The 25847-nt window shown below is 44.0% G+C and overlaps 1 protein-coding gene across 11 annotated transcripts in view; it reads right to left on the bottom strand.

The window, feature by feature from the left end:
- ABI2 (abl interactor 2) overlaps positions 1-25847 on the bottom strand; it is an 841968-nt gene that overhangs the window by 322955 nt on the left and 493166 nt on the right. For all 11 annotated transcript variants that reach the window (XM_078680278.1, XM_078680272.1, XM_078680274.1 and 8 more), the window contains one exon: positions 8294-8391. In XM_078680278.1, coding sequence (XP_078536404.1) covers positions 8294-8391 — 98 coding nt within the window. The remainder of the gene's footprint in view (positions 1-8293; positions 8392-25847) is intronic.

Raw genomic sequence — 25847 nt, 5'->3', positions numbered from 1 at the left:
TTCTGATTTTACATATTTATTCATACCTCTGGACATTGATACTATCACACAGAGTTACTAACATTTGGATTGAACATGCTGAGGATCTAGGGAAGCCTCTTGTTTTAACATTATGCATGTTGAGGGCTAATGGAAAGACATATGTATGAACAGTAAACATTGTTTGGAAAGGAACATCTACAATAGTTGTTACATATGTATCCCTTTGCAGCCTTGAAAAAGCCCTGCAGGCAAAATGCGCGTTGGCTGCTGCTGTGTCTTCGCTTGTCTTGCAAATAAAAGGAAATGACCTGATTTTGGAGTGTGGCTGAAACAATGTTTTTTTTAAGCTCTGTACTTGGGACTACATCTTGAGGACTCATTGGAAACCTATTACAAGGGAGCTGTTCCTACAACTGTTGCAATTGAGAAGTGTATATTGTTTCACACACTGGATCATAGATATAGTGATAGAGTGTGGTTTGGTGCATTGTGGTTAATCTTCACTCTGGACCTTATAGGTCTCGAGATTAGTTTATACCCTAGTGGGTGTGTGTTAAGACGCCATTTAAAGCACCTCTTACAACTGGAATCAAAAAATTGTTTATAGACTTAGAATGTCATAGCATGTGCAGACCTAACAGCAAACCCACATTTTGTTTTCTTGTTTAACCTTATAAAAGACAACTCTTTTTATGGTTTCCACCATGTTGAATCTTTTTAACACTGTATATATTCAAAACTGTTGATAGAAGCATGGGGTATCGAAAGAAACCTGTAGTGACTGCACTTCATTCTTCCTTCCCCATAGTCTCCTGCCTAGCCCTGTAGAATGTTGACATCCTGATGATGCAATAGAATGCTACAGAGCTCTAGGATTTCAGTTGAGAGTTAGAGCTGAGCTGGTACCATCCTGCTCCTGGTGGGTTTTTATTTCTTTTACTTATACTTAATGAACGTACTACTATCCTGTACAGTCTTAATTTAAATAAATATTCTTGATCAACTACCTGGATTCCTCATCATCCTTCACTACACTTTATTTTGGCGACGAGTTGAGCACACTTCAGCCTGCTCCCTACAAGGAGCTTTAATTTCAAGCAACTACAAGGTAACCTGCTTCCTACAAGGACCTTTAATTTCAAGCAAATACAAGGTAACCAACTTCTACTACTTTCTGAAGCATACTGGCTAGCCCCACCAGTGACCAATCCACTGGTCGCCCTCTTCCTTAAACTGCCAGTCCCTGCTGTAATTGATACCTTCTTGAAGCAAGCATTTCAGTCCTTGCTGCAATTAATTTCCTGTCTTCATGAAGATTCCCATGCTTTTCTGCTCGTTTTGCCACGTACTTCATGAACTACGATCTGGCATTAGTTTTCAAAACAAACTGGCAGTGTTTAAAAGTACTTTAATGACAATCTGTCAACGTGATTAAACTGTCTGCCATGATGAACACCTGTTACCTTACTTACTGCTACCTTCGAAGTATGTTTCTCAAAGGCACAGTTTTCCACTGCCGTGTTCACTTTCAGTCATGCTTTCTTCAAGCCTGCATTCTACATGCTTTCTGCAATGCCTTTTATTTTTCCTGCTGCCCATAAGCAAGTGTTATTGCTGTTATGAAGCAAATGCCCTTTATGTGCTCCTCGCTCTCCCGTGATGGGGTGCCCTGCTTTCCTCATGCGGCGACGTCACTCTGGAGAGTTTTGTCCCTCATGAGCTACGATCCTCATCTCCCTCTGCATGGTTGGAACTACAACTTTGCATTTAAGAACTATTGCCTGGTTGGAGTACACCACCGGTTTCTGCCTGCCATGTGGGAGCGACGGTCATTGTGCTGTGAAACAGTGTCTGATTTTCTTTTATTTTTCCGCAGTTTGTACATTTGCCATCCTTTTGTGGCATTCGACTTTTGTTTTATTTACTGCGCCATTAATGGCAGTTTAACAGCTACTGTTATTTAAAAAGCAGTCCAACTTGGATGGCGCATGCCGCTTACCTTAGATTGTCTCCAGCATCAATTTGCATTCCTATAACGTTACTCCTTCTTCATTCATCAATGTCAGCACCGTTGTGCGGCTACATTTGGTGTATGTGCATGCCGTGAGTCATTCGGCTGTACATCAGTAACGTGCCGCCATTTTCTTTGCATGGATTTCTTCATTTCTGCCATCCACCCTTGCCAACCACGTTTTTTTTTCTTCTTGTCAAGCGCAATAAAGTTTTTACCAACCTCCTCGTTCACCATAAGTACTTCAAATTCCTCACTCTGCCAACATGAAGAGTTTTCCAAGTTGCGTCTTGCACCTTATTGAGGTCTTCTACATTTTCATTCCGCCACAACTGTCACTGCTGAAGAATGTTCAACTTTTCGACCTGCATTTCAGTGCAATCTTCGATCTTATTGCCGATTAGTGGAACTATCATCTGTTGTCTGAAAGTTTATTTGACCGAGATTTTTCTTCAAGGACAGATTTAGTTCAAGGGTGCCATCTAGTGGTTCCAGAACCATCATGCTTGAAAATTCAATATTGTTAAAATACAATTGAGCACCTTAACAACTCTTCATGTTTTTCTACTTAGTGAATGTGACCTTCCTCATTAAGATGGCATGAAATTGCGTGAGTACTTTATTTCTTTCTACAGTCCTGATGACAACAGTGACTACTTTTTCATTTTATTTCTTTGTTTTTACTTCTTCACCTGAGTTTGCTTCTACAATATGTATTTATATAATGTTCTGCACAATTCTTGAATGTGTTTTTAGCTTGTACTGCAATTTATTTCTCTTTATTCATGAAATAATTTCAATGACATTTTCAGCTTTTGCATAATGTAATTCGGTTTGCTTATTGTTATGTCTGATATGACTTTCCATATTTATTTCAAACAGCTTTTCACAGTTTCTTCGTATTCTTATGATACATTCAATTTACTATGTTTGTTTGGATGCAGAATTTTTGCACCTTTGCTTAAGTTCTTGCACTGTGTATTTCCTCACAGGTTTTAATTTTGAATATGTTTAATTTCACATAATTCTAATATCTTGTTCTAGGATGTCGACTCCTGAATTTTCTTATTTATTCACTATGTTCACTCATGAGTTTTCACAGCGGTTCTGTGCACGGAACCACTGTTAATTAATGTTCTTCTAAAGTTATGCCAGGTTCTGTTCAATTTTGCGCAAAGTTTTCATTCAGACATTTTCCTGGCAGTTAAGGTTTTCCTTAAATTCATTCTTGATTATTACTCCTTTTGGGTGTGTTTTTTCCTCACTCTTCTTCTTAAGACTTTCATGTGTTGGAGATCTCTTATGCTCTCCTCTTGGAGTTATTTTCTTGATTTTATTTGTTATCTGTGTTTTCTTTTCATTATTCAGTGTTCCTTGAATCATGCATCCATTCCAGTATGGCCAACTGGTGTGCCTCGCTGGATCTTGAACGTTTTTTTTATATAGTGTACCTAACGTCCTTCTGTGCATTCTTCGTTTTATTTTCCTCTTTCTCTTTCCTATTTTGTCGTTGAAGGAGAAGATGTCCTGTCTTCCATCATCCCTGCTCATCTTTCTTCTTTCTTCCTGGCTTACTTCTTGTCCTTCACAGTGGACCCTGGCAGTGTTTCCTTCATGTTTTCTAGTTTTTTGTTCAGGTGTTGTATACCTGTTCCACCTTATGCTTTTATTGCTTTCTCCTATTCTCATTCTTGATGTTGTTCTTTCTTTTGGTGTTTTTCTTATTCTTCTCTACTGTGTCTACTTCTTCATGCATTGTTTAAGCCTTATGTTTTTTGTTGATATTGTAAAAGGGGAAGATGTTTAGTCACTGCACTTCATTCTTCCTTCCCCATAGTCTCCTGCCTAGCCCTGTATAATATTGACATCTTGTTGATGTAATAGAATGCTACAGAGATCTAGGATTTCAGTTGAGAGTTAGGGCTGAGCTGGTACCATCCTGCTCCTGGTGGGGTTTTTATTGCCTTTACTTTTACTTAATGAAGGTACTACTATCCTGTACAATCTTAATTTAAATAAATATTCTTCATCAACTACCTGGATTCCTGATCATCCTTCACTACAAAAACCTTGTCTGATAAACGGTGCAACTTGCAACTTTAGCTTTACAGTCCTTGTTTTTGAGAGATACAGGAGAATTCTAGTTAATGGATCATCTATCATCCGCATCAGACAAATTATGATCCACCATAATTTCTTTCAGAGCCTATACATTGCAACAAAGAAATATAGCCTCAAAGACATTAAGCAGGTTCTACATGATGAACTTGCAGAGAGGAAGTATGTAGGATTTAACAAAAGAAGCTCACTAGGATACGAGCCAAATCAAATACAAAGGGCTTGATGACTAGTGACTAAATGCTAGGACACCAAAGGCTTTAAGGAGAATCATATTTAGTAATGAGGGATAAGAAATTCCCACTTTATGGTAATGAGGAGATGTGCATGTTATAGGCATCATTTGTGGGGGAGTGGCCCACCTGCCCTCCATCTCCTGCCTCTTTTCTGTTAATGGAACATTAGTGCGTCACTTTACCCTGAAACATTTAAGCTTTATTGGGATTTTGGGGTTCTGGCGTTAAGAGGGCAGGTGGGCCACTCCCCCACCTTCAGAGACAATCTAATGCAAGGATATGTAATGGAGGGGATGAACTGTGAGGTCATCTTGTAGCAGCAGATGTAAAATCCAACCATCAAAAAGTTACTTAAAATACTGATCTATTCAACATCAAAACATTTCAAACCCGCCACAGAAATTTGGAAAATGAGCAACTTAGTCCTGTAGACAGCAAAGGAATCATTGAGGGACAGGCGAATTAAAATAAACCATCCAAGAAACAAATTAAATTGGTACTATGTTTAAGAACCGGAATCTAAACCTGAAAACAAAGCAAGCATGAGATGGCCGATACAGCAGATGCCTTAGAGACGAGGCACCTATGAAAGTAAAGCCATGGACACTGTAAACCACTCTCCCCTAAAAATGATGAGTCGGAGTGCTTCCCCTGTAACAGCAGAAAACCCACAGATGTAGGGCTCTCTCCTAAACGTCAAGTAAAGTAGGTGAGCAACAAAGCTAAGAAAGCCAACAACCACAACTATTTCTAGAGGGAATCACAAACCCTTCCAAATCATACAGCGATCATTGAGAAAACCAGAGCAACCATCTAGTACATGATAACTATGGACAACAAAACAGTACAAAGTAAGGATTCTGTCAAAAACCTTGTGCATTTCCTAGGTATAAGAGCAGATGACGGACCATCTTCCAGCAGGGCCAGGGAGGTATGGAAAATCATGAGTCTAAGCTACCTCAAAAGTTATCTTATCCTCTTGCACTGAGTTCTCTTCAAAGGGAGAACATACAACAAATTGGTGTTGCGGCATTCTAAGGAAAATGTTTTTTCTATTACAGCCCTCTTTAGGATGAGAGTAAACGGATAGACGCCATCAGGATTGTGATTATGTGATTAGGTAAAAAAAGCTAACAAAATGACAACTCAGCTGCAATAGAAAATAAGTTGGTAACTGGTGAGACTCAGAAGCTCTTTCCTTCACAGAGGCCTCGACAGTTCAGGTAACAAACAGTAGGTTTATACTTGTGCATGCCTATACCCGGTACAGCACACAAAGAGCAAGTTTTGTAAGCTAGATCAAGATATCCATGCAAGGAGGAGTAGAATCATCGACAGGGCTTTATTTGTTGAAGGGATATGCAACATTTCCACATCAGCTATCCATCTGCATAGTGTTTATGGTTAGCCACTAAGGCTTGGCCTCTTTAGCCTCACAATCAAGTGACAGCACACAAATATTGCAACATCAGACAAAATGCAAAGCATAATCTTATTGTATACAGTTCTTATAGTCAATTGAAAACAGTATGGCCAAGAGCTGCTCTACAGAAATAAAAAAAACAAGTTGAAAAGTAAAAGCACGCTACAGCTCTCAAACAAGTAAAATGTCGCTGGGCAGAGAGAAATGATCACTCTTCTGCTTCAAGTCTTAATCCAGTGATCGCTGTATATTGATGTGGCAAAAGTACACATCCTAGTCTGAAACCTGAATTTACAGCCTGTTATTTTGTTTAATTTTCGTTCATTTTATGCAATTGCTTGCGACTTAAGATTTTCATCTACTAACAAGTAACATTATAAAAGACATAGCACTAGAAAGTACACTAAACACACAATATAAAATGCAGAATTTTCTCATATTGAGCTTAGTTCGAATATGTGTTATGATCACATATTCAGGTCTAGTGTTTTAGACATAAAACAGATATGTTAATGATAAAGTACTGCTTGCCCAAACTCCTAAAGCACTTCACTCTCAACGAAAGGTAGTAGAATTTTATTATATAATTAACAATTAAATTTCAACATCTCTAAATCTAAAATGATGGCGTTTGGACAACTTCAGCTTCAAATCATGTTTACCCTGGGCAGTAACTTCCTGTAAAAAGTGAAGGCCTATCCTAACCTCGGGGTTCAAGTGGCCATCACTCTAAGCTGTAAACAACACATACTTAAAACTCTGACAAAAGTTGAAGGAGCAGGAAACACTGTTTTCAGGCTTGTCAGGAATCACTGCAACACCCTTTCTCCTTATGCGATAAAAGCCTGGACCATTAAGTATGGCAGCATTCTGGCTTATGGTGCTAAAATGTTGGGTCTAGACCCTAAAGTCCCCAACATCGCGTTCCACTGATTCCACTGGAATGCAATCTTGCCTTAAATTCAACTTTAAAGAGAATACGAAATAGTCCAGCATGATAAGCTGTAAAACGGACATTAGCCACCGACCACCTGGTCTGAACATCCCAATCTCAATCTTGAAACACTCCGAATTTTTTCTCACTCTGAAGTGGGATCTTATTGCACTGAGCATGACATTTCTAATGCATACGTGGTTACATGTAAATAAGAGTAAAATGCTATCCTCAAGATATTAATACACAGGGGGCTATCCTCAAGATATTAATACACGGGGGCAGCAGCAAAAGAAAGTGTGAGGACAACCTCGAAAAGCTATGGCCTTTTAGCTGCCAGGACAGTTTCTCACTAAAGAGGTACAGACAACCTTATATCAGACGTAGACAAATCATCAAGAAAGACATTTTTGCAATGGTAAGGTGCATTTTGCTGCCGCTGGCTAAAAACCATGCACATGCCACCCAAATCATACACACGGTATCCAACATTTGATTCCACATTATCTAGTATGTAAAGTTATCACACAGAATAGACTCACCCCCTGGTTGAAAAGAATCGATTTAAAGAAATAACGACCGCATGTTACACAACATATTTGTTGGATCCTGCCACCGTTTTGCATAACAATCAAGTCATGGAGGTAGAGTTGGGGGTGAGGGAGGGTTACGTTTTACAGTGTAAATTTGTGTTTGTTTCTCTTCATAGTATGATAAAAGCAGCTTGCTTGGCTCCGCGCTGGCCAGAGGGTTGTTTGTGGTGGTTTACGTATGCCAGAAAATCAATAAAACCAGTTCAACTAAACCATACGATTGCAAAATCCGTATGTGACACACATGGTGGGTGACTTCCTGGCAGTAGTCTGGAACCTATGGTCAGGATCCCACAATGTCAACTAAAGTAGCTTCAGAATAGGAAATAAATCCTAACAGTAGGTACTCAAAACTACAAGCTGTGGACAGCGGGAACTATATGAGATCCCCAGTTAGACCACTTATCACCTAGGTACAGACAACAAACTTATATAGGTCAAAACAACTCTGCCCTTGAAATACTTAACAGACTACAGTTTTACAGCTGAAAAGAATGCCCATAATCGAGTGCTAATGTTGATCAGTGAAACTTTACGAATGGACCAGGTTTTTGGAATTGCTTTTTAATTTTAATTTATTGCAAATCTCTATTAGCAGTGTAATCCTTTTCATAGTCACTGGACATGTGCTGACAAAAGAGGTCCAGGGGCAAAGGGCCTAAAAGAGGTTTTTAATTCTTCCGAGCAGCATTCTATGCTTGAATTTTCCACATGTACCAAAACTGGCAGTTAAAGAACTAACTCAGAAGCCAGATATCAAAAGTGCTTGGAAGGGGGAGCATTTAATTTAAAATCACAGCTCAAAAGATGCATCGCTTTACTAAAAGGATCTATTATCTAAGGTTGATATAGTACCTGTTTTTTGTTAAAGGCCTGAAGTAATTGTCTGAAATGCTTTGAGCTTAATCTAAGGCATGAAGTCTTTAGGCACCGTCACCTGGAGTGGTGAGTGAAACAACTGTGTGTTTCTAGTCACTCACACCTAAAGGTACTCACCCAATGGTTCCTTTGCCTGACATGGGCGGGCTAGGCGGCTTCTGGGTAGGAGGCGTTGTACGGGGCAGGCCTCCCATCTTCATGTTCTGCGCGCTCACCTGTAAAAACAGAAAAGGGGGAGGAGAAGGCAAAACATCAATAACTAGATGAAGCTTCTGCGAAAACGAACCACAAAGAAAAACAGCAGATTACGCGAAAAGTCAGTTCTACTGTGTTTTTTGAAGCATCAGGGTGGGTATGTCAGGAAAGCCATGCACATCGTATGCTTCACCGCACTGAGTTATACTTTGTAGGGCAGGATATATATATATATATATATATATCTATATATATATATATATATATATATATATATATAGATATATATATATATATATATATATATATATATATATATATATATATATATATTAACTGTAAAAGGTATTCAAGTAGTTGCCACTGAGAGGCACTCTTTAATCCTCTAAGAATAGGGGAACGCATAGAGCGGCGTTCAAAAATTGACAGGATTGTACCCACAGAGATAATGCATGCAATTAAAATATCTCTACTATTCTTGCTTCAGCGTTACATATTCTTTCAATGACGTGACACAACTTTATAACGATTATATTTACTTCGTTTACAGCAAATCTTCACAGGTGCTCTGTACTTTTGAGTACTATTCGAACAGCAAGAAACAATCAAGGGCAAAAAACTAACTCGAATAACTACTCACCAATGTGATCTATCAACTCTTGAGAAACTATAACCGATCAAACTTACATGAGAAAGCAGGAAGTAAAAGCCCCCTAAAAATGCCATGGTATCAAAGAAAGCTGTAACCGCAGAAAAACCTGAACCTCACAAAATAAGAATACAAACAGATGCCTAGTAGTTGTGCGTGTAGTTCTCAGTTGATGGGGAATTTGAGTGGTTTTCAGCTTTTGAGCCAGAACCACTGTGTAGTCATGGTTCAGACGGTGTACCCATTGTAAAGGCATTTTTTGATTTGCCTATAACCTTTAAGGATAAAGACAGATTTACATGAAATTTGGCAAGCTACTTAGTCCCCTAAGTTTCAGCCTGCCAATTTTCCTGAAAATCCGTCGACTGTGGCAAAAAATTAAAAGAGGAGGAAGAGGGGAGAAAAACAAGCAAGTTCCCATTTTAGCTCTTATAGAAATTTCTATAAACCGAATAGCTGCGTGGATTTACATCAAACAAACAAGCCAACCAAGTTTGCACTCAACCATATGCAAATCAGTCTTGACTCTGCTCCTCATGGGAACAGTCCAACTGAAATAGCCAAGCCAAGTCCTCTCTGGACCGGAAACAAGCATACTGGGACAGGTTTCAGGGTATCACCCCTCATCACCTAGGCTAGCTTGAATCCAGTGGCACAATGAGCCTGGTAAACTCATCTGGGCATACCCGGTGCACTTAGGGCGAGAAAGCAAAAGAGAAATAAATAATGGAAGGAATGCAGAACAAATCAAACATTCACCCCCAGTCAAGAGACATTGGTTGACCGGGGGAAGCTTGCTCCTGTTATGCTAATACTCCCTATTCAGTTGGATCGTACATTTATGTCCTCATATTCAAATATGTCTGCAAGAAAATCTTTTGCCTTCGAGGTAATGAAAGCTGGTGTTTTCATGGTCACCGACCCCACATTTATAAGCACTAGGAAAAAAAACGTGATTTATGTTGGACTTATATTGTTGCAATGAGTTTGCCTTGACCAGCCCATTAACATGCCTATAAATATGGGCGGACTGCAGCCTTATTTATGTATTCACCACAGCTATAGATTATGTAAAACCCACTGGTGTAATCTCTATTTTCCAATGGCAAAGCATTGAAATGATCATGAAAACTCGTCACCACATACCTGATACTGTCAGTGATTTCGATTCACTACGATTTAAACTAGGTCTATCTAAAGTCTGCTGTAGCTAAACAATCCCCTGCTTCCAACAGGAGTAGGACATGCCGAAGTGGTGTCATTTGAAAACTGCATCACATCACTCACACCACATCACTCGGGGGCACCACCACATCACTCGGGGGCACCACCACATCACTCGGGGGCACCACCACATCACTCGGGGGCACCACCACATCACTCGGGGGCACCACCACATCACTCGGGGGCACCACCACATCACTCGGGGGCACCACCACACCCCTCAGGGACACCACCACACCCCTCAGGGACACCACCACACCCCTCAGGGACACCACCACACCCCTCAGGGACACCACCACACCCCTCAGGGACACCACCACACCACTCTGGGACACCACCACATCACTCTCTCTGGGACACCACCACATCACTCTCTCTGGGACACCACCACATCACTCACTCTGGGACACCCCCACATCACTCTGGGACACCCCCACATCACTCTGGGACACCCCCACATCACTCTGGGACACCACCACATCACTCTGGGACACCACCACATCACTCTGGGACACCACAAGAGCATCACTCAGCACCACAAGAGCATCACTCAGCACCACAAGAGCATCACTCAGCACCACAAGAGCATCACTCAGCACCACAAGAGCATCACTCAGCACCACAAGAGCATCACTCAGCACCACAAGAGCATCACTCAGCACCACAAGAGCATCACTCAGCACCACAACAGCACTGTCCTTGCTTGCTACCAACAAGCACTGCCATAGCCAATAGGACTCGCATTAGGAAAGTGTAAGCTATTGGCTTTGTGTATAACAATGCTATTAATTTATATATTTGCAAAGCCAACACATTAAACAAAATTGTCATTCTCAATACCAATAGCTCACACTTTCCTAATGCGAGACCTATTGCATTGCAAATGCTTGTTTTATTTATTCCTAATTAACTTGCTCTGTAGCTGGCTGGGATTATAAATACGTTGCAGGCCTTTTCCGGAGAGCTTGTTAGCTTTGTAATGAATCAATTCTTTCTTTGTATAGGACTTAAAGCCTAAGAGAAAGCCAGAAATCTTAATTTTCCATTTACAATTGAACCCCTTGTCAATGCAAAAGATTTGATTTGATAATGTGAAGAATCAGTGTAAAAATTTACCAATTGTTTTCTTCTTCTCCATCATATCTGCCACCACCAACAGTGGTGCACTTTGGATCCTCTCCCAGTAACACTATCTTCCTTGTTTTGATCAATTTACGAGTCTTGTGTAAGTTGTCTGCGATCAAGATTCACCTCCTCTGGACTGGGTCCCCCCTACAGTCATTTTGATGGCTTGTTTTGTAGGAATCGTTTAAGTACTTAAACAAATTCCATCTTTTGCAAAAGTGCCTCCATCTCTGTTTGATGGTGTCATTTGTTTCTTACATTGTAGAGCGCTCTGTTTTTTCAACTCTTAGCGATGATCTAATTTTTTTGTGTTGGAAAAGTGGTGTCTTTCTTGGTTTTTCGATCATCTCTCGAAGTGTAGCCAGACTTTTTAGACTTCTCTTTAATGGTGTTGTCATTATTTTACCCATTTGGGCTTTACAGTCTATCGGTTTCTCAGTGTCAAAGATGTGCACTAAGTCTGGGTTTCCAAATTGCTCCACTCTGAAGACCTTTATTTGCAAGGGATTTCAGGGCTGGGGAAAAAATGTTTAGATAAGATTTCAGGAATCTACTAATTTAATCATGTCAGATCTTCAACATCTGACTGATGAAACTGCTAACTCTGAGCATCTTCTGTGCCCATGAACATCAGAACGGTCTTCCTCAAAGAAGCACATCTCTGCTCACTTTGCAGCTTACCATGTCCATTATATGATGTGTTCAGAAACATTTTTCTATTCCTTTAGACAGAGGTTTCAAAAGGCACAAGCATCACAACCCTGGACTTTTGGTATCAGAGTAAATATAGATGACCATGTGCACCGCATTTCACACATTTCTGAAGGCACTGCAGAAAAAACTTAAAATAGAATATTTTATTTTACTAGTTATGGTAACAAAATAGAAGAAAGGATTCGGAGAATACAAAACTTCACAATAACAATGTGGATCTCTTGGTCAAATATGGAAGACAAGCACAGTTATTTTGATGCTACATAGTTGTTCAGTGCGGTTTCACATCTTTTCTTTCAATACCAGTAGCCAATTATGCAGTACAATTCTTCATACTGCAAAATGTAACTATCGACTGGGTGCAGTACAGTATCTCATGCATCCAAACCCACTGGTGCAAAGAAAAATTTAGACAATCCAGAAGGAATTATTCAAAGACAGAGCCCTTAATGCAGTCTCCAAAAAGTTCCGAAAATTAAACACCTGAAACGCAACCGTCTACTTGCAGACAGCAAAGCTAGCGAGCTCTGCCGTTTGAATTAAGAACTTTCACAATCACCTGCCCTTTTGAAAATCTCTCCAGATATGGATCGAACTCCAGACAACCTGCGTTAAACATTCAAATTGGGCACCTCCGAACGGAAGAATACTATGTTATTCATTAGTACAATTTGCCATTAGTGTGGTATTACATCAATTGCACTATTGTGAACATCTTTTGCTCGTAAAAGTGGATTTTCAAGTGCTCTGCTAACATTTTCTGATAATGCATTAGGGTTCAATCAGGGAGGGATTAGGTCTTCAGCGTTTCTAGTAAATCTTCCAGGCCTTGGGTGTAGGGGGATGTAAGGTGTACACTACAATTAAAGGGAACTTGCAGTACTCTGTTTGGGCGCTAGGTCGAAAAATATCATTAGATCAGGTTAAACCATCTAAATGGATTCTAGATACTTCTGATTTCATTCTCAAAAGATTGTAGAGCGAGGTTGTATGTGATTGCTGGGAATTCAACAAATGATACCAGGTAACTTCCTTCAAATAGTTCTAAATACAATACATCATACCTAATGCTCATCTAAAAACCCCAGTTTTATAAAAACTAGTTCATGAATTTAATATTTTATGTTTAAGAATATTGTCTCAGGGAGAAGGCACTCCTAGGTAGTTACTGAACAGGATGGCATCAGAAGGCTTGCGGTGAAACAGAGGAATCACCCCAGCCTTGGATAATACTGCTGTTGTAAACCAGAACCATAACATTTGGAATGAAATTCACAAAATTGTTAGATAGTGTTCTGTTGTGGTACTATTTAGGTAGAAAGTAACAAGAAGTAAAACTTTGGATTTTTGGATGATAAGGCTCTAATATTCTGGTCTGTCAGAAAAATATACTAGAGTGGAGTCCTGATTTTGGGTATTCCCAATGTACCCAGGAATACCCCCTGGAGGGAAACAAGGAAATAGCCAGAATAAAGCAACATGCTGGGTTTTTGTTTTGGGAGAAATTGGGAGAACTGATGTGCAAGAATGTGTATTTTTTTACACAAAAGGTTACCAACAAAAGGTTTGATGTGCTCAAATCACCTCAAGCCCAAATTTGTTAAGAAAGGTCTTTTTTTAACCTTATTTTTGGCATTTTTCTAGGTGGTCGTCTATTGTTAAAATAAAAAACGAATGAAAATAAGTAGGAAAAAATAGAAGTAGATTACGTCTTCATATGTAATTGTTTGCCCTTCTGACAGATTTACAAAATGTAGTACTACTCTAGGTCAATCACTCTTCTGTACACTATGATATATAGTATTTTTTGGTTGTCGAAAAACATGCGACACCCAGTACCAACAAATGAGCTGCAGCTTATAATGATTATTTTATTGAGTACAGGCCATGTCTCAATTTAAATTGTAAAATTTAAATGAATTGAAAATGGATATTAAGAAAACCTATGCATTTCTAAAATGTGCCTAAGATACAGATTTTAGGAATAGTGGAGATTTGTGAAACTATGAATTTAGGGTTCCCTGTACTGTCATGAGATTCATAGATGGAGAGAAATTCAATGGATAACAAGAAATGTCCAACACTGCAAGATCACACTTCTACCAATAAAAAGCTTGTATAGTTGCACCTAGTGCTGGTGATCGGAAAGGCCCAAAAACTCAACACAAAGACATAACAAATTTGCATTGCAAATTGACCTGCTTTCATGATGTGGGTAGGTACGGTATTTGGGGCTGTGCCCCGTCAGCACCCAAGGAAATCAACAGAACATAGACATTTCTGAAAACTAGACACCCATGCGAGTCCAGTGTGGTATAAGCTACATCTACCCCACCATGCTTTCTTACTCAGAATGTCCTGTAAATGTCTTACTTTGACAACAATCATATATTTTCCTCACATTTCTGTGAGGAAAAGGTCCAGAATTGCAACTACTCAGCGTTGCCACACTTCTGACAATAAAAAGTGTACGCATCCTCTGTGGTTGCGTCCCCGATCGAATATGGTGCCAATAAAAGCAGAGAATGTGGGAAGTTGGCGGCAGTTCAGCATGTACCTCCTGTACTAAGATGGCGGGTTAGACCCAGAGTAGGAAAAAACTGCGACGCATTGTTTTTGAGACACAAAAAAGAGACTGTGGGACTGCGCGGTCTTATCTTATTGTGATAGAGCCTGTACTGAAACGCTGCCCACTTAGAAAGGACGAGGGAAACAGATATGTGAATAAGGTGCTCTCTTTGAAAGGGCAAATATGCGCTTCTTGTGAAGCGCAGGCAACAGAGTGAGAAAACTGCATACCCACCAATATTTGGAAACAGGAAACAGCTATATTTGGAAAACACACTGTAGGAAGGAAGATTCACCTGAAGATGTGACGGATGTACCAAACCCACTTCCATGACACGTGGCCGCAAGACACGCTCTGGGGAGGGGCGAGCAAGACAGAGGCGAAGCAAGGCGCAACACTGCTTGTCTGGTGAGCTCGCTTGGGTTGCCTAGTACAACGCAGGGAATGGCGTGAGGGGTTTTGGAAAGCCAAAGGATAAAGCACATGAGAATAGAAACACGTTTTAAAACAACAAACATAAGGGACGGAGGAGAGGCCAAACAGGACGAAGGGCAGCAGAAGGAAGGAGGACAGGAGCACCCAACACCCTATGATGGTGGGAGACGGAAGGAGCAAACAGCCAAAGAGCCATGGGGCACAGGAGAGATCAAGCAAGAGGAGGGTGATTGGGTACAGGTCAAGCAGGAATGCCGAGTGGGGAGAAGCATTTTCAAAGAAATGCATTCAGCAAGAAGGGAAGGTGCTTCCAGGTCATAGGAAAACACGAAGGGGGGGAGGGGGGAGAAGAGTAAGCGGGTAGGAATGGAGAAGACACCGACGGAGGCAGAGGGGAAAACACAAGCACTCATGTGGAGTGCTGAAACAGAAGACGCAAAAGTGAAAAGTGATCGCTCGCAAATGAGCCATGACTAGGAAAGCCAGATGGCGCATGGCGCTTAGAGGAAGAGATATGAAAGGCAGATGGTGGCTGCGTGCGTGCACTCATGCGTATCCACAAGCTTGAGGCCAGCGAAAGCGTGTGGTAGCACTTTTAAAAGCCCACTTACTAAATGTCTCGCCAGAACAGTGCATGCACTGGCTCAGGCGAGACCTAAATAAAAATCCTGGCATTGAGTGAGCTTTTGGGCCTTCCCTCCCCTAATGCCCCCAGGAGGCAGATGGGGAAAATGTCCTCCTCCCAATGGGGAGAGAGGGCGGTTGTAGGAGAGAAGCAGGCAATATGGTTGATTAGTTTTTTTTTCAAGGGGGGTGGGGGGGAAGGACACTTGACCATGCCTGGGGGCCACTCCCTTCCTTCCTGGTGTGCAATGGTGAATCCTTGTATGGGGGGTACTAGCCCTCCTGTGGAGATCTGTAAGCAAGAATCCATTATGAAAAGGTATTGTTTGTTTCAGTTTATGGCAGCCCGTTTCTGGAATGAGCTCCCTTTTTCACTACGCAAGGCTAACAACCTTCTGGCCTTTAGGAAGGAGCTAAAGACCGTCCTTTTCTCTGTATAACCTGTGCGCCCATAGTCTATCCGCTTCTGGGTTTTCTTGGTTCTGTTTCAGGCCTCTTTGCTAAAGCGCCGGGACACCCTTTTTGGGTAGCCGTGCGCTCAAAAAGTGCGGTTGTAACATAACATAACATAACATTGAAATTGGACATTGTCCACTTTCAAACAGTACCTTTACGGCTATGATCGGTGCTCTGGATGCTCCCCAGAAACTGACAGCAAGCATACCCCAATGACTTCTTTCTGTTACTTTGACAGGAACAGATCAAAACTAGGTGATCTCTGTTTTGTTTAGTGCCAAAGTCAGGAAAGCATCAAACAGAGGTGACCTTGGTTTGATCCGGTCAAGGGCATTGGTCTCAGCCACACAAGTGGCGCATCAATTTCTTCACCACAAGTCAAGCAATGCTGTGTGGTAGTAAATTTGTGGATTCCTGCAGATTCAGGAAGTTTCTAAAGCAAAAATGTAAGGAAAATGCATAATTTCAGGCAATGTTTGAGGTTTGCAGGCCATTGTGGGTAGGAAAACCTCGAGATTTTCGCAAGGCACACCACCCTGTAATCCCCGGTTTGTCTAGTTTTAAAAAATGTCTGTGGATCGTAGGTTTGCACATGTGGTTCCACGGCACTGCCCCAAATACCGCAGCAACCCCCAACGCTAGGGTTTGCAGGGCATTTAACACTCTAGAATCACCATGGAGAACAGATTTGGAACCTCTTCCGTGATGACCACCACAAATTAGCCAAGAAAGTTACGGAAGGAGAAAAGACCCTATAGCAAAGTCTCAGCAAGAAGCCCTGCACGGACTGCGGGAACGAGTGAGGGCATTGGAGGAACGGACTTAATATTTGGAAGGACGCTCCCACAGAAATAACAACCACGTCCTATGCCTACCGGAAGGAATTGAGGACCATGTTCTTCACCAACCAGGCTGAGGCCTGCAAATGGCTAAAGCAACATCACCATGGCCCCCAGCGATCAGCCCCGAAGCACATGGACTCGCTACAAGAGCACGGAGGCAAATGCCGCCCTGGCAAGAAAAACAAACTGCGCTCCGATCCCCTACACCGTAGCTCTTTAATGGGATCTTCTGACCTAGAACAAATCATCTCAGAACGCAGAAAGGCTTTACAAGCAGCAGCGGAAATTGGGCCACCCTCTGTTGCAGATGATGAAAAAGGCCCACACATATTCACCTTGGAGGAGAAAAGCAGTGACACCAACACTTTGCATGCAAGCTCAGTGACTCCCCCCCCCCCATTGTGACCCCATAAACTGCAGACACACTCATTTCAACTTTAACAAAGTAAAAATAGATACATACACTGCATTCCACGCACAGAGTTGACCACTCTCTACTTTAACGGACAGCAGCTTCAATGGTAGCACAAGCTTTTGCAGGATCCCACCTACTACACAAATCCTACACAGGCCGTTGCAATGCCAGCCACCCCTACTTAACACTACAGAATTAGTAACATACCGCCTGTTGCGGCAGGTCCTTTGTATTGGGGAGTTAGTTTCCCCTACCCCAGTTCACAATCCTATAGACCCCTCTACACATACGCGGCACACACACCCAAAGATGGTCAAAAGGTACAGTGTGACAACTAGGAAGCAGACGGGTAATGATCAGTACTATTCACACCACTATCACCCCTAATGGCACACTCACGCCGCAATATAGACCATACAAATGACCTCAACAGCCTTACCCTAAAAGTACAGGGTATGCACACTGCCCGCAAAAGATACACAGTCTACTCACATAAAACGCCAACAAGCGCAGATAGCAGTACTAAAAGAAATGCACATGACAAGAGGGAACTAGATAAACTAAGCAAACAATGTTGATGTACCTTCTACGCTACCACATACTCTGCATATGCATGGGGGCATTGATTTGGCTTCGACCAGGAGTTCCCTTCCAAAAAATACAGTAACTGACCCGGAGGGATAATTTGCCCTGTTAAAAGAGCTCCAGGATGGACAGTATGTACGCCCCAAACTCAGAACAAGTAATTTTCTGGGACATCCTCTCAACCGTATTAGCCGAATTCACCACATCCCCATGGATACTAGGAGTGGGACTACAATTGAGTCATGACCTTCCATTAGACAGGTCACATGCCCCACACCCAACCTCCCTGGCAGCCGCACTGGCAAAACAATTTAACACATGGACACATCATTGGTCCCTAATGGATGCCTGACAACAAACCTCTACTCTTTTCACTCTATCCCCTATGATCTCGGGGTCCGCCTGGACCTATTCCTCTGCTCACCCGCCATTGTCCCTAAAATACAAGTGCAGACTATTTGGGGCGCACTGTTTCCGATCACGACGCACACAAGTTCACCCTGGAGTGGCAACCTCCTCCTCTTCCAATCCCTACCTGGTGACTGCCAAGCAAATGCGTAGAAGACCCAGTATTCCAGCTCGAACAAGGCAAAGTAATCATCAATTACTTTGTTGACAACACTAATAGAGCAACCACGAGAATGCTCGAATGGGTTGGATTTAAAGTAAAAAGTACAATTGCTGGACAGAATGCAGAACAATGTCATACATTCACCCCAGTAGAGAGATCTGGGCCTAAATCCATTGTTTTTTTGCTCTCCATGCCAGTCTAGTTTGAACCCAGCCATATGCTAATCAGTCTTGACCCTGCACCTAATGGGAAACAGTCCAACCCGAACTGTCAGGCCAGACAATTGTGTGTCTTATGCATTTAAAGTAGTCATAAGGGGAGATTGCATACAGCAAATAGAGACAGGTGCAACGCTAGATCAACACATACAAGAGGCAGAGCACAAGTTAGCAACACTCACTCAAGTGGTAGACAAAGATGAGGTACCGCTGACATACATTACAGATGCTAAAACCGCGTACGCTACAGCTCTCCACTACCTGCGACGGTACACTTTCAGAGCGCACAAAACCCGAGTGCATAGAGAGGCAGATAGAGCAGGAACACCGCTGACATGGCTCATTCAACAAACCGTTAGCACAAGCCCCATATCCGAAATAATCACCCCCACATGCATAATAGTCCGCTCCCAAGCAGATATTACTCAATCCTTTTTTAATTACTATAAAGAAGTCTACAAAGCCCCACACAAGTAGACCCTATACTAATATAATCATTTCTCTCCACCCTTTCCCGCATATCTCCTCATTTGACAGAAGCTCTCTCGATGCCACCCGCATAGCCACAGGCAAGCAATACAAGACTGAGCAAAAAACAAAACCCCAGGCCTCAATGGCCTGCCGATGGATTATCACACCTTCTCCACACACCTAGCACCAAGGCTCGCAGACATGTACAAAGCTGCGAAAGAAATCAAAGAACTCCCATAATCACTATGCAAATCCGTAATAATCTCCTTTCCAAAACCAGACCCGGATCCACAACTACTAGGATCCTTCCGACCCATTCTACTGCTCACAGCAGATAATAAAATCTTTGGTGAGATATTAGCTGACTGCTACACTACGGTTCTCCAAGCATTAATACACGCGATCAGTCTGGATTTGTCCTGGGCAGGAGCACGTCCCAAAACATTTGCCGGTTGTTCCATGTTCAGGATTAGGTACAGGGTAATTTCCCCCGTGCTGCGTGCCTGGTCCTGGAAAAAGCCTTTGACACCTTATCTTGCTCGTATCTCTTCACTGTGCTTCGATACATGAGTGGGCCCAATATTACAGGCATACACGCGACTCATATACACGAACCCTATCTCCAGAGTCCGAATCGGACGCCATATCTCCCCCTCCTTTCAGATAACCAGAGGTACTCTCTCCTTTTAACCCTAGCCATGGAGCAACTGGCGTTTCAATGAAACAAAAAGAATCAACATTCATATGTTTTTACGGTGGTCCCTACAGAGGTGGGGAGCACACTGTTTTTTGAATACCCCTCACACACCAAAAGGACCCTTGGTGCGTGTGAGGTTTTTGTGTCTCGATGTGAGTGGTGAGGTCTAAGAAGTGATAAATGTGAGGGTTAAAAAGTACCTGGCACGTGAGGTCTACAAAAAATTTTAATGGGACCCTGTGCTAGGACTGTTAAAAAGGGTGATTGGGAGGTATTTTGTATATTAATGTACAACACCTCAAGTGTGCGTCGTCGACATGTTTCGAAGCTAGGTTTCTTCTTCAGGACGGGGTGACTGATCCCCACCTCACGTCCTCCGAATATTGTCGGGTGTTCTTTGCAAAAAAGGTGCTCTTAAAAAGGCTAGATGTGTGCCTATTAGTCTGTTGCAACGTATCTACATTGAAAAACTTGCTGATAAAGTGCTATCTGGCACCATGAGCCTCCCAGCGGTGGAATATGAAGTGCTACTTGCACCGGCTACAGGACAATCACTGTGGCTCACTTCCCCCGCTCGAGGCTCCGACTGGCGTTTCTCCTTCGCAGGCAGGGTTTAGACTGGGGTATCCCATTATCAGGTACCACCCATAGCATATCCCTTTACGCCGACAACCTACTACAATACGTATGAAACATTGCAATGGGCCTCACACCCATTATCACCACCCTCACAGATTTTGCCACTGTAGCAGGCCTTATAGTTAACTGGGCCAAATGTTTATCCACCCACTTAATGACAACCACAATCGACATGAATAGGAAACATCAACCTTGCCTGAAATATGCGTGCACCTCGATATCTAGGCATCACATTATATCACACCTCGCAGGATATATAAAACAGCAATCACTGTAAAATACTGGCGGGCATCTGAACAACTGGCGCACCCTCCCATTGTCCTCCCTAGGGAAGATTGCACTAGCCAAAATGGTTTAGTTCCCAGTCTTCTATACTTATTTGCACACCTCTCAATCATCCCTCGCTTGTTTTTTCAGGAACTGAACACGCAACTATGCACACTCATATGGGGGGGAACGGGCGCAGACAAAGTCACCCTAGCCAAAATACAGCTACCATTAGACCCAGCAGATTAGGTACTCACTCGTTCGAAGCACATTTCCTAGCAGCCCAGCTCACCATGAACAGCGTGCAGGCAATTGGAAGAAACCACCATGTGCCCAGGGCCACTGCCCGTAAACGTAATTTGATGCATGCTCTTGCCAGGCCTTCGCCCGCGGCATCCCACCACATACAAGTGAAAGTGGTATGTTCCTGTATGTCCCGAATCCTTAGACTCCACCAAGGAACACCCTCATATACCCCATTAATACCCTTTGTGGGCCTACCCAAATGCCAAGAACACTACACCTCACGTGTTCTCAAGCCCTGGACCGTTCACTCACTCATAGTAGTAGGTTCCCTCTTCACAGACAGCCAGGTCATTCCCTTGGATGACTTTGCACCAGAATATGAACTTCCTTGAGGCAGTTCAACTTGCACAGGTGGTTGCCGACTGACACTGGATCTGGCACATAGTGGACAATGAACCGAGGACACACCCGGTCATACACGCCATCAAGCAAATGGGGTCCGGACGTCATATCATTACATGGCTATATATGCCCCCCCTCACCCACCTACACCACCAATGGGAGGAAGAATTACAAAGACCACAACATATTAAGAAATGGAACAAGCATTGGAGTTCTGCAAAAAGGTCTCCCGCAATGCCTGTTTTAAAAATATTCAATTCTATGTACTGCATGCGGATACCTCATGCCTGACCGCCTCCAACACTACTACCCGAACACACAATTTGCATTCCACAGATGTCATACCCCCAATGCGACCTGCTATCACATGTTCTGGAGCAGTCCAACGCTACAATCATATGGTTGCACCATTCCTACCATGATATGCAATGTAGCAGGACTCACAAATACAAACACATGGGATGCCTGCACCGCAGGTATAACCTGACGCCGAAAACACCATGAAGTTAAGATGAGATTTGCATCTTTAATTCTTCTACTGGCCAAACGCAAGTTTGCTATGCACTGGCGGGCACCAGTAGGCACCCAGTTAGCAACCTGGAAGGAGCAGTCACTAAATGGGGAACCTTCCGAGGAAGACACTGTCTGATATGTTATGTTAATGTTATGTTATCTTAATATTATTTTTAAAGCGCACTGATGCCCCAGCAAAGGGGCGTCCAGGCGCTCAGACAGGTACTGTAACATAACACACAGAAAATAAAAAGAAACGGTTACTTAGAGACAGGAAACAGAAACGTTTTGATAGTACACCTAAAGAGGGACAAATCATTCAGAGCTCGAATGTGCACTGGGAGCGAATTCCATAGTCCCGCGGCAAGCACCCGATAAGAGCGGCCACCCATTCTACTAAGTTTAAAATGGGGACAGACCGCCAAATGCAGAGACTCAGATCTTAGGGATCTCGGAGGAGTGTAAGGGGTGAGCAAGTTAACAAGAGCCGGCGGTGAGGAAAGTTTCATAATTTTAAAAGCCAGACAGAGCGCTTTAAACTTAATCCTCTGTCTGATCGGCAACCAATGAAGAGCAGAGATAGTACCGGAGACAGAGCAATGTCTGGGAAGACCAACAATGGCCCGCGCCGCGGCGTTTTGTACCCTCTGAAGCCTAGATGCTTCAGCCTGGTTAACCCCTAACATCAGCGCACGATATGAACAGGCTAGGGGGAATCCACAATCGACTTCTCTCTATGTAACGGGCGATGCTACTTCACAAATTCAAACACACTACCACTAGTACCGCACCAGCGAACATGCCTCCAGAACCAACGGACACCCCTCCTACCTCCACCACCATGTCTCATGCTACCCCCACCAGACCCTGCTCCTTCCAGAGCTGCCCGCACTCTAATGCTTCTAACCTACATCTAGCTTCACCATCTATGCCACTTCCAAGGGAATTTCCTACACAGCATACCCCCAGTTCAAACCAGTCTACCCATGTGTTAACCCTCCACATAGTTCTGTGCTGCCAGTTGGCAGTCATTCAGTAGCTCACTACAAAGACTCAGACAAGGGCACACAACATACGCATAATAAACCTTACACAAAGCACCCGGAGCCGAAGCACTTATAGATAGTATAACACTCCCTAACACTGGGAATGTACCATCATGATGCCTACTGTATGTACTAGTATCTGAGACTACTTCATATGATGTACCATTTATCTCTCCTGACTGCAACCTATATGTATGTGAGGGACCAGAAACTCCTGAAGGACTGAAAGGGCAAAATGCCCATCACATCAAACCTGACTGCCCAGATAGTATTGCTTGGCAAATGTGTGCACTGATGCTCAAGTAGCTCCCTGGCAGATGTCCAGGACAGGTACTACTTGAGCTAGCGCAGTGGTTGCCGTTTTGGTTCAGGTGGAATGAGCTCTAAAGTCCTTAGGAGTTTGCTTCTTGGCCCCTGCGTAGAATTTTTTTATAGGAGGATAATTTTTAGAAGTTGGTTCTGACCATCTTAGCTGCCTGGAATTTTCGCTTTTTGAACACCTAATTGTTTAACTTTTACTGTGGGAGAGCTTGATAAGTTGGGACTCACCCACAGTGAACTCATGATCAAAGAGACTGCATGTGGATTTTACCAGTGTCCCACTGGTGAGAGGAGGCTGCTGCGCTACAGCCGGAGTAAAGAGCACCGGGCTGGTTACATGCAGACATATCTGTACAAGCATGTGCACACATGAAGGGGCTGCACGGGGAGATTCCTGGTGAGCACAGCCCAGGAGCAGGTACAGATAGAATGGTGTTGTGGGAATTATGCAGAGTTGGGTGGTGACATGGAATAGGCTTTATACTATGGGAAGACACGGTTAACGGAAAGTCAGTGTGCTTTACTGTTTTCCTTGAAGGAACAGTCCATTATTCTCCTATGAAGATGGGGACCACATGGGGTAGTTTCACTTCCCTAGGTCCTACAAATTCCAGATACACACCAACATACACTGTAAGTTGTGTGAGAGGCAGTATTCTGAGGAGTCCAAAGCCATATCTGTACTGCTTATAGGTCGTCCAGAAATGTCATAATCCTCTGACTCCGCTCATAACCAGAGCCTGGCTGGGTGCGACCCTGCCAGGCTGGATTAATGACCTTCCTCCCCAGCCTAGCCCTTCATTGTAAGCATTCCATGGGCGAAGGTCTCCTCTCCAACAAAGAGAGAAGGTGGGTGGAGCTGCAGGTTATCCATCAGCAGCGGTCACTAGTGCCAGGCACCAAGCTGCTCTGGAGAGAAGGCAGTAAGGTGGGGGGAGGGGGGGGGAGGCGGAAGGAGGAGGGGCTTTTCAGAGACCATATGGCATGAGACCCCTGGACGACACCATTTTGAACTATCCGAGAGACCTGGCCAGGAAAGAGGGAGCAGGGGCAGAGAGGTGATGTGTCGCTGCAGGATAGGGCAGCGGAGACTCCCTGCAAGCCCCCTCCAAATTCTTTTTAAAAGTCTTGCAGAGGAAGAGGGGCTTTCTCTGGGGCGATGTCTGCTGAAGAAGACTGGTGCTGGAGCCTGGCGACATGGGCAGTTGAAAGGAAGATCCCCCAGACTGTCCCAGGAACCTGAATTGAGCAAAAAGGGGAGTCCAGGACCAGTGCGCAGGAGCCTGGGCCTCGGCACAAGGAGAAGAGACTCTCTGGAGGAGAGCCAGGTGAAAGGCTGGTCCAGGGAGCCAGTGAAGACAGCTCCCTGCTCGGTTCACCCTCCTGGAGGCCAGGAGGGCGAAGGAAAGTGCTCCAGAAGGGTAGAGATGATCATGAGGAGCAAGAAGATGACAGAATTGTGCAGCTCGGCCGCCGGGTGGCCAAGATACGCCCCTAAAAGGTAGGCGACCTTTGACCTTTTCGAGGACTGACAACGAAGGACGTGGGGCCCTGCCGCCGATCCTAGATGTGCCCCCGGGGTGGGTCAGGTCCCGAGGGTTGGCCCCACGAGAAGAGAAAGTCAGGGAGCGCCACCGCGCTCCCAGTAAAAGTATCCCCAAGGGGGGTGCAAGGAGCCCACCCTGGCCCCCTCGAAGACACCGGAAAGAGGGGAGCGCCATCACGCTTCCCGCAAAGAGAAGTCCTGGGGCCCGGGACCCCAACTCCGGGCCAAAAAGCCAAGTCGGGGAGCGCCGTTGCGCTCCCTGTGAAGACTGTTCTGGGGCCCTGAACCCCAACTCTGGGTGCTAAAGCCGGGGAGCGAAAACCTCCCTGGGGGGACCAGGATTCCCAACTCCGGGCCCCAGTGTGCTCCGCAAAGCACACTGGGGCCAGCAGCAGGAGGAAGGCGGGTTCGGGGAGTGTCGTCGCACTCCCCCAAGGTCCGGCCGGAACAGTGGCAGCCACTGTGGGCAGACCAAAACAGAGGTGCCGGCTCCCGCAGCAGCATGCGAGAGTGCTGGCCAGTCTGGGAGCTGGCGAGGGCAGCTGAGAGTGGGCTCCCGAGCTGCCCTCCAAACAACCTCACCTGCGGGGTACCCGGGTGGCACCAGCCCCCCTGGCAAAGGAAGCGGAAGGAGTAGCTGGGGGTGGGCTGCCCAAGCCGACTCACCTGGCGACAAGAGGTTTGGGTGGGACCAGGCCCCCAATGGCATGAAGACGCGGCGTGAGGTCGCCAGCCATGCAGCGCAACTTTCCGCGCAGCAGCGGGAGAGCCGCTGCTCTAATGTGCATGGAGCCTGGAGAAAGCGCCCCATAATGCTTTGCAGAGCCTGGACAGGCCTGCATGAAAAGGTCTGTTTTCTGAATGTGGTGGCCCCAGAAGGATTGGGTTACCGCCAAAGGTC

The sequence above is a fragment of the Lissotriton helveticus genome, chromosome 3_1 (assembly GCF_964261635.1).
Source record: "Lissotriton helveticus chromosome 3_1, aLisHel1.1, whole genome shotgun sequence".
Lineage (NCBI taxonomy): Eukaryota > Metazoa > Chordata > Amphibia > Caudata > Salamandridae > Lissotriton > Lissotriton helveticus.
This window is presented reverse-complemented; position numbering and strand designations above follow the sequence as displayed.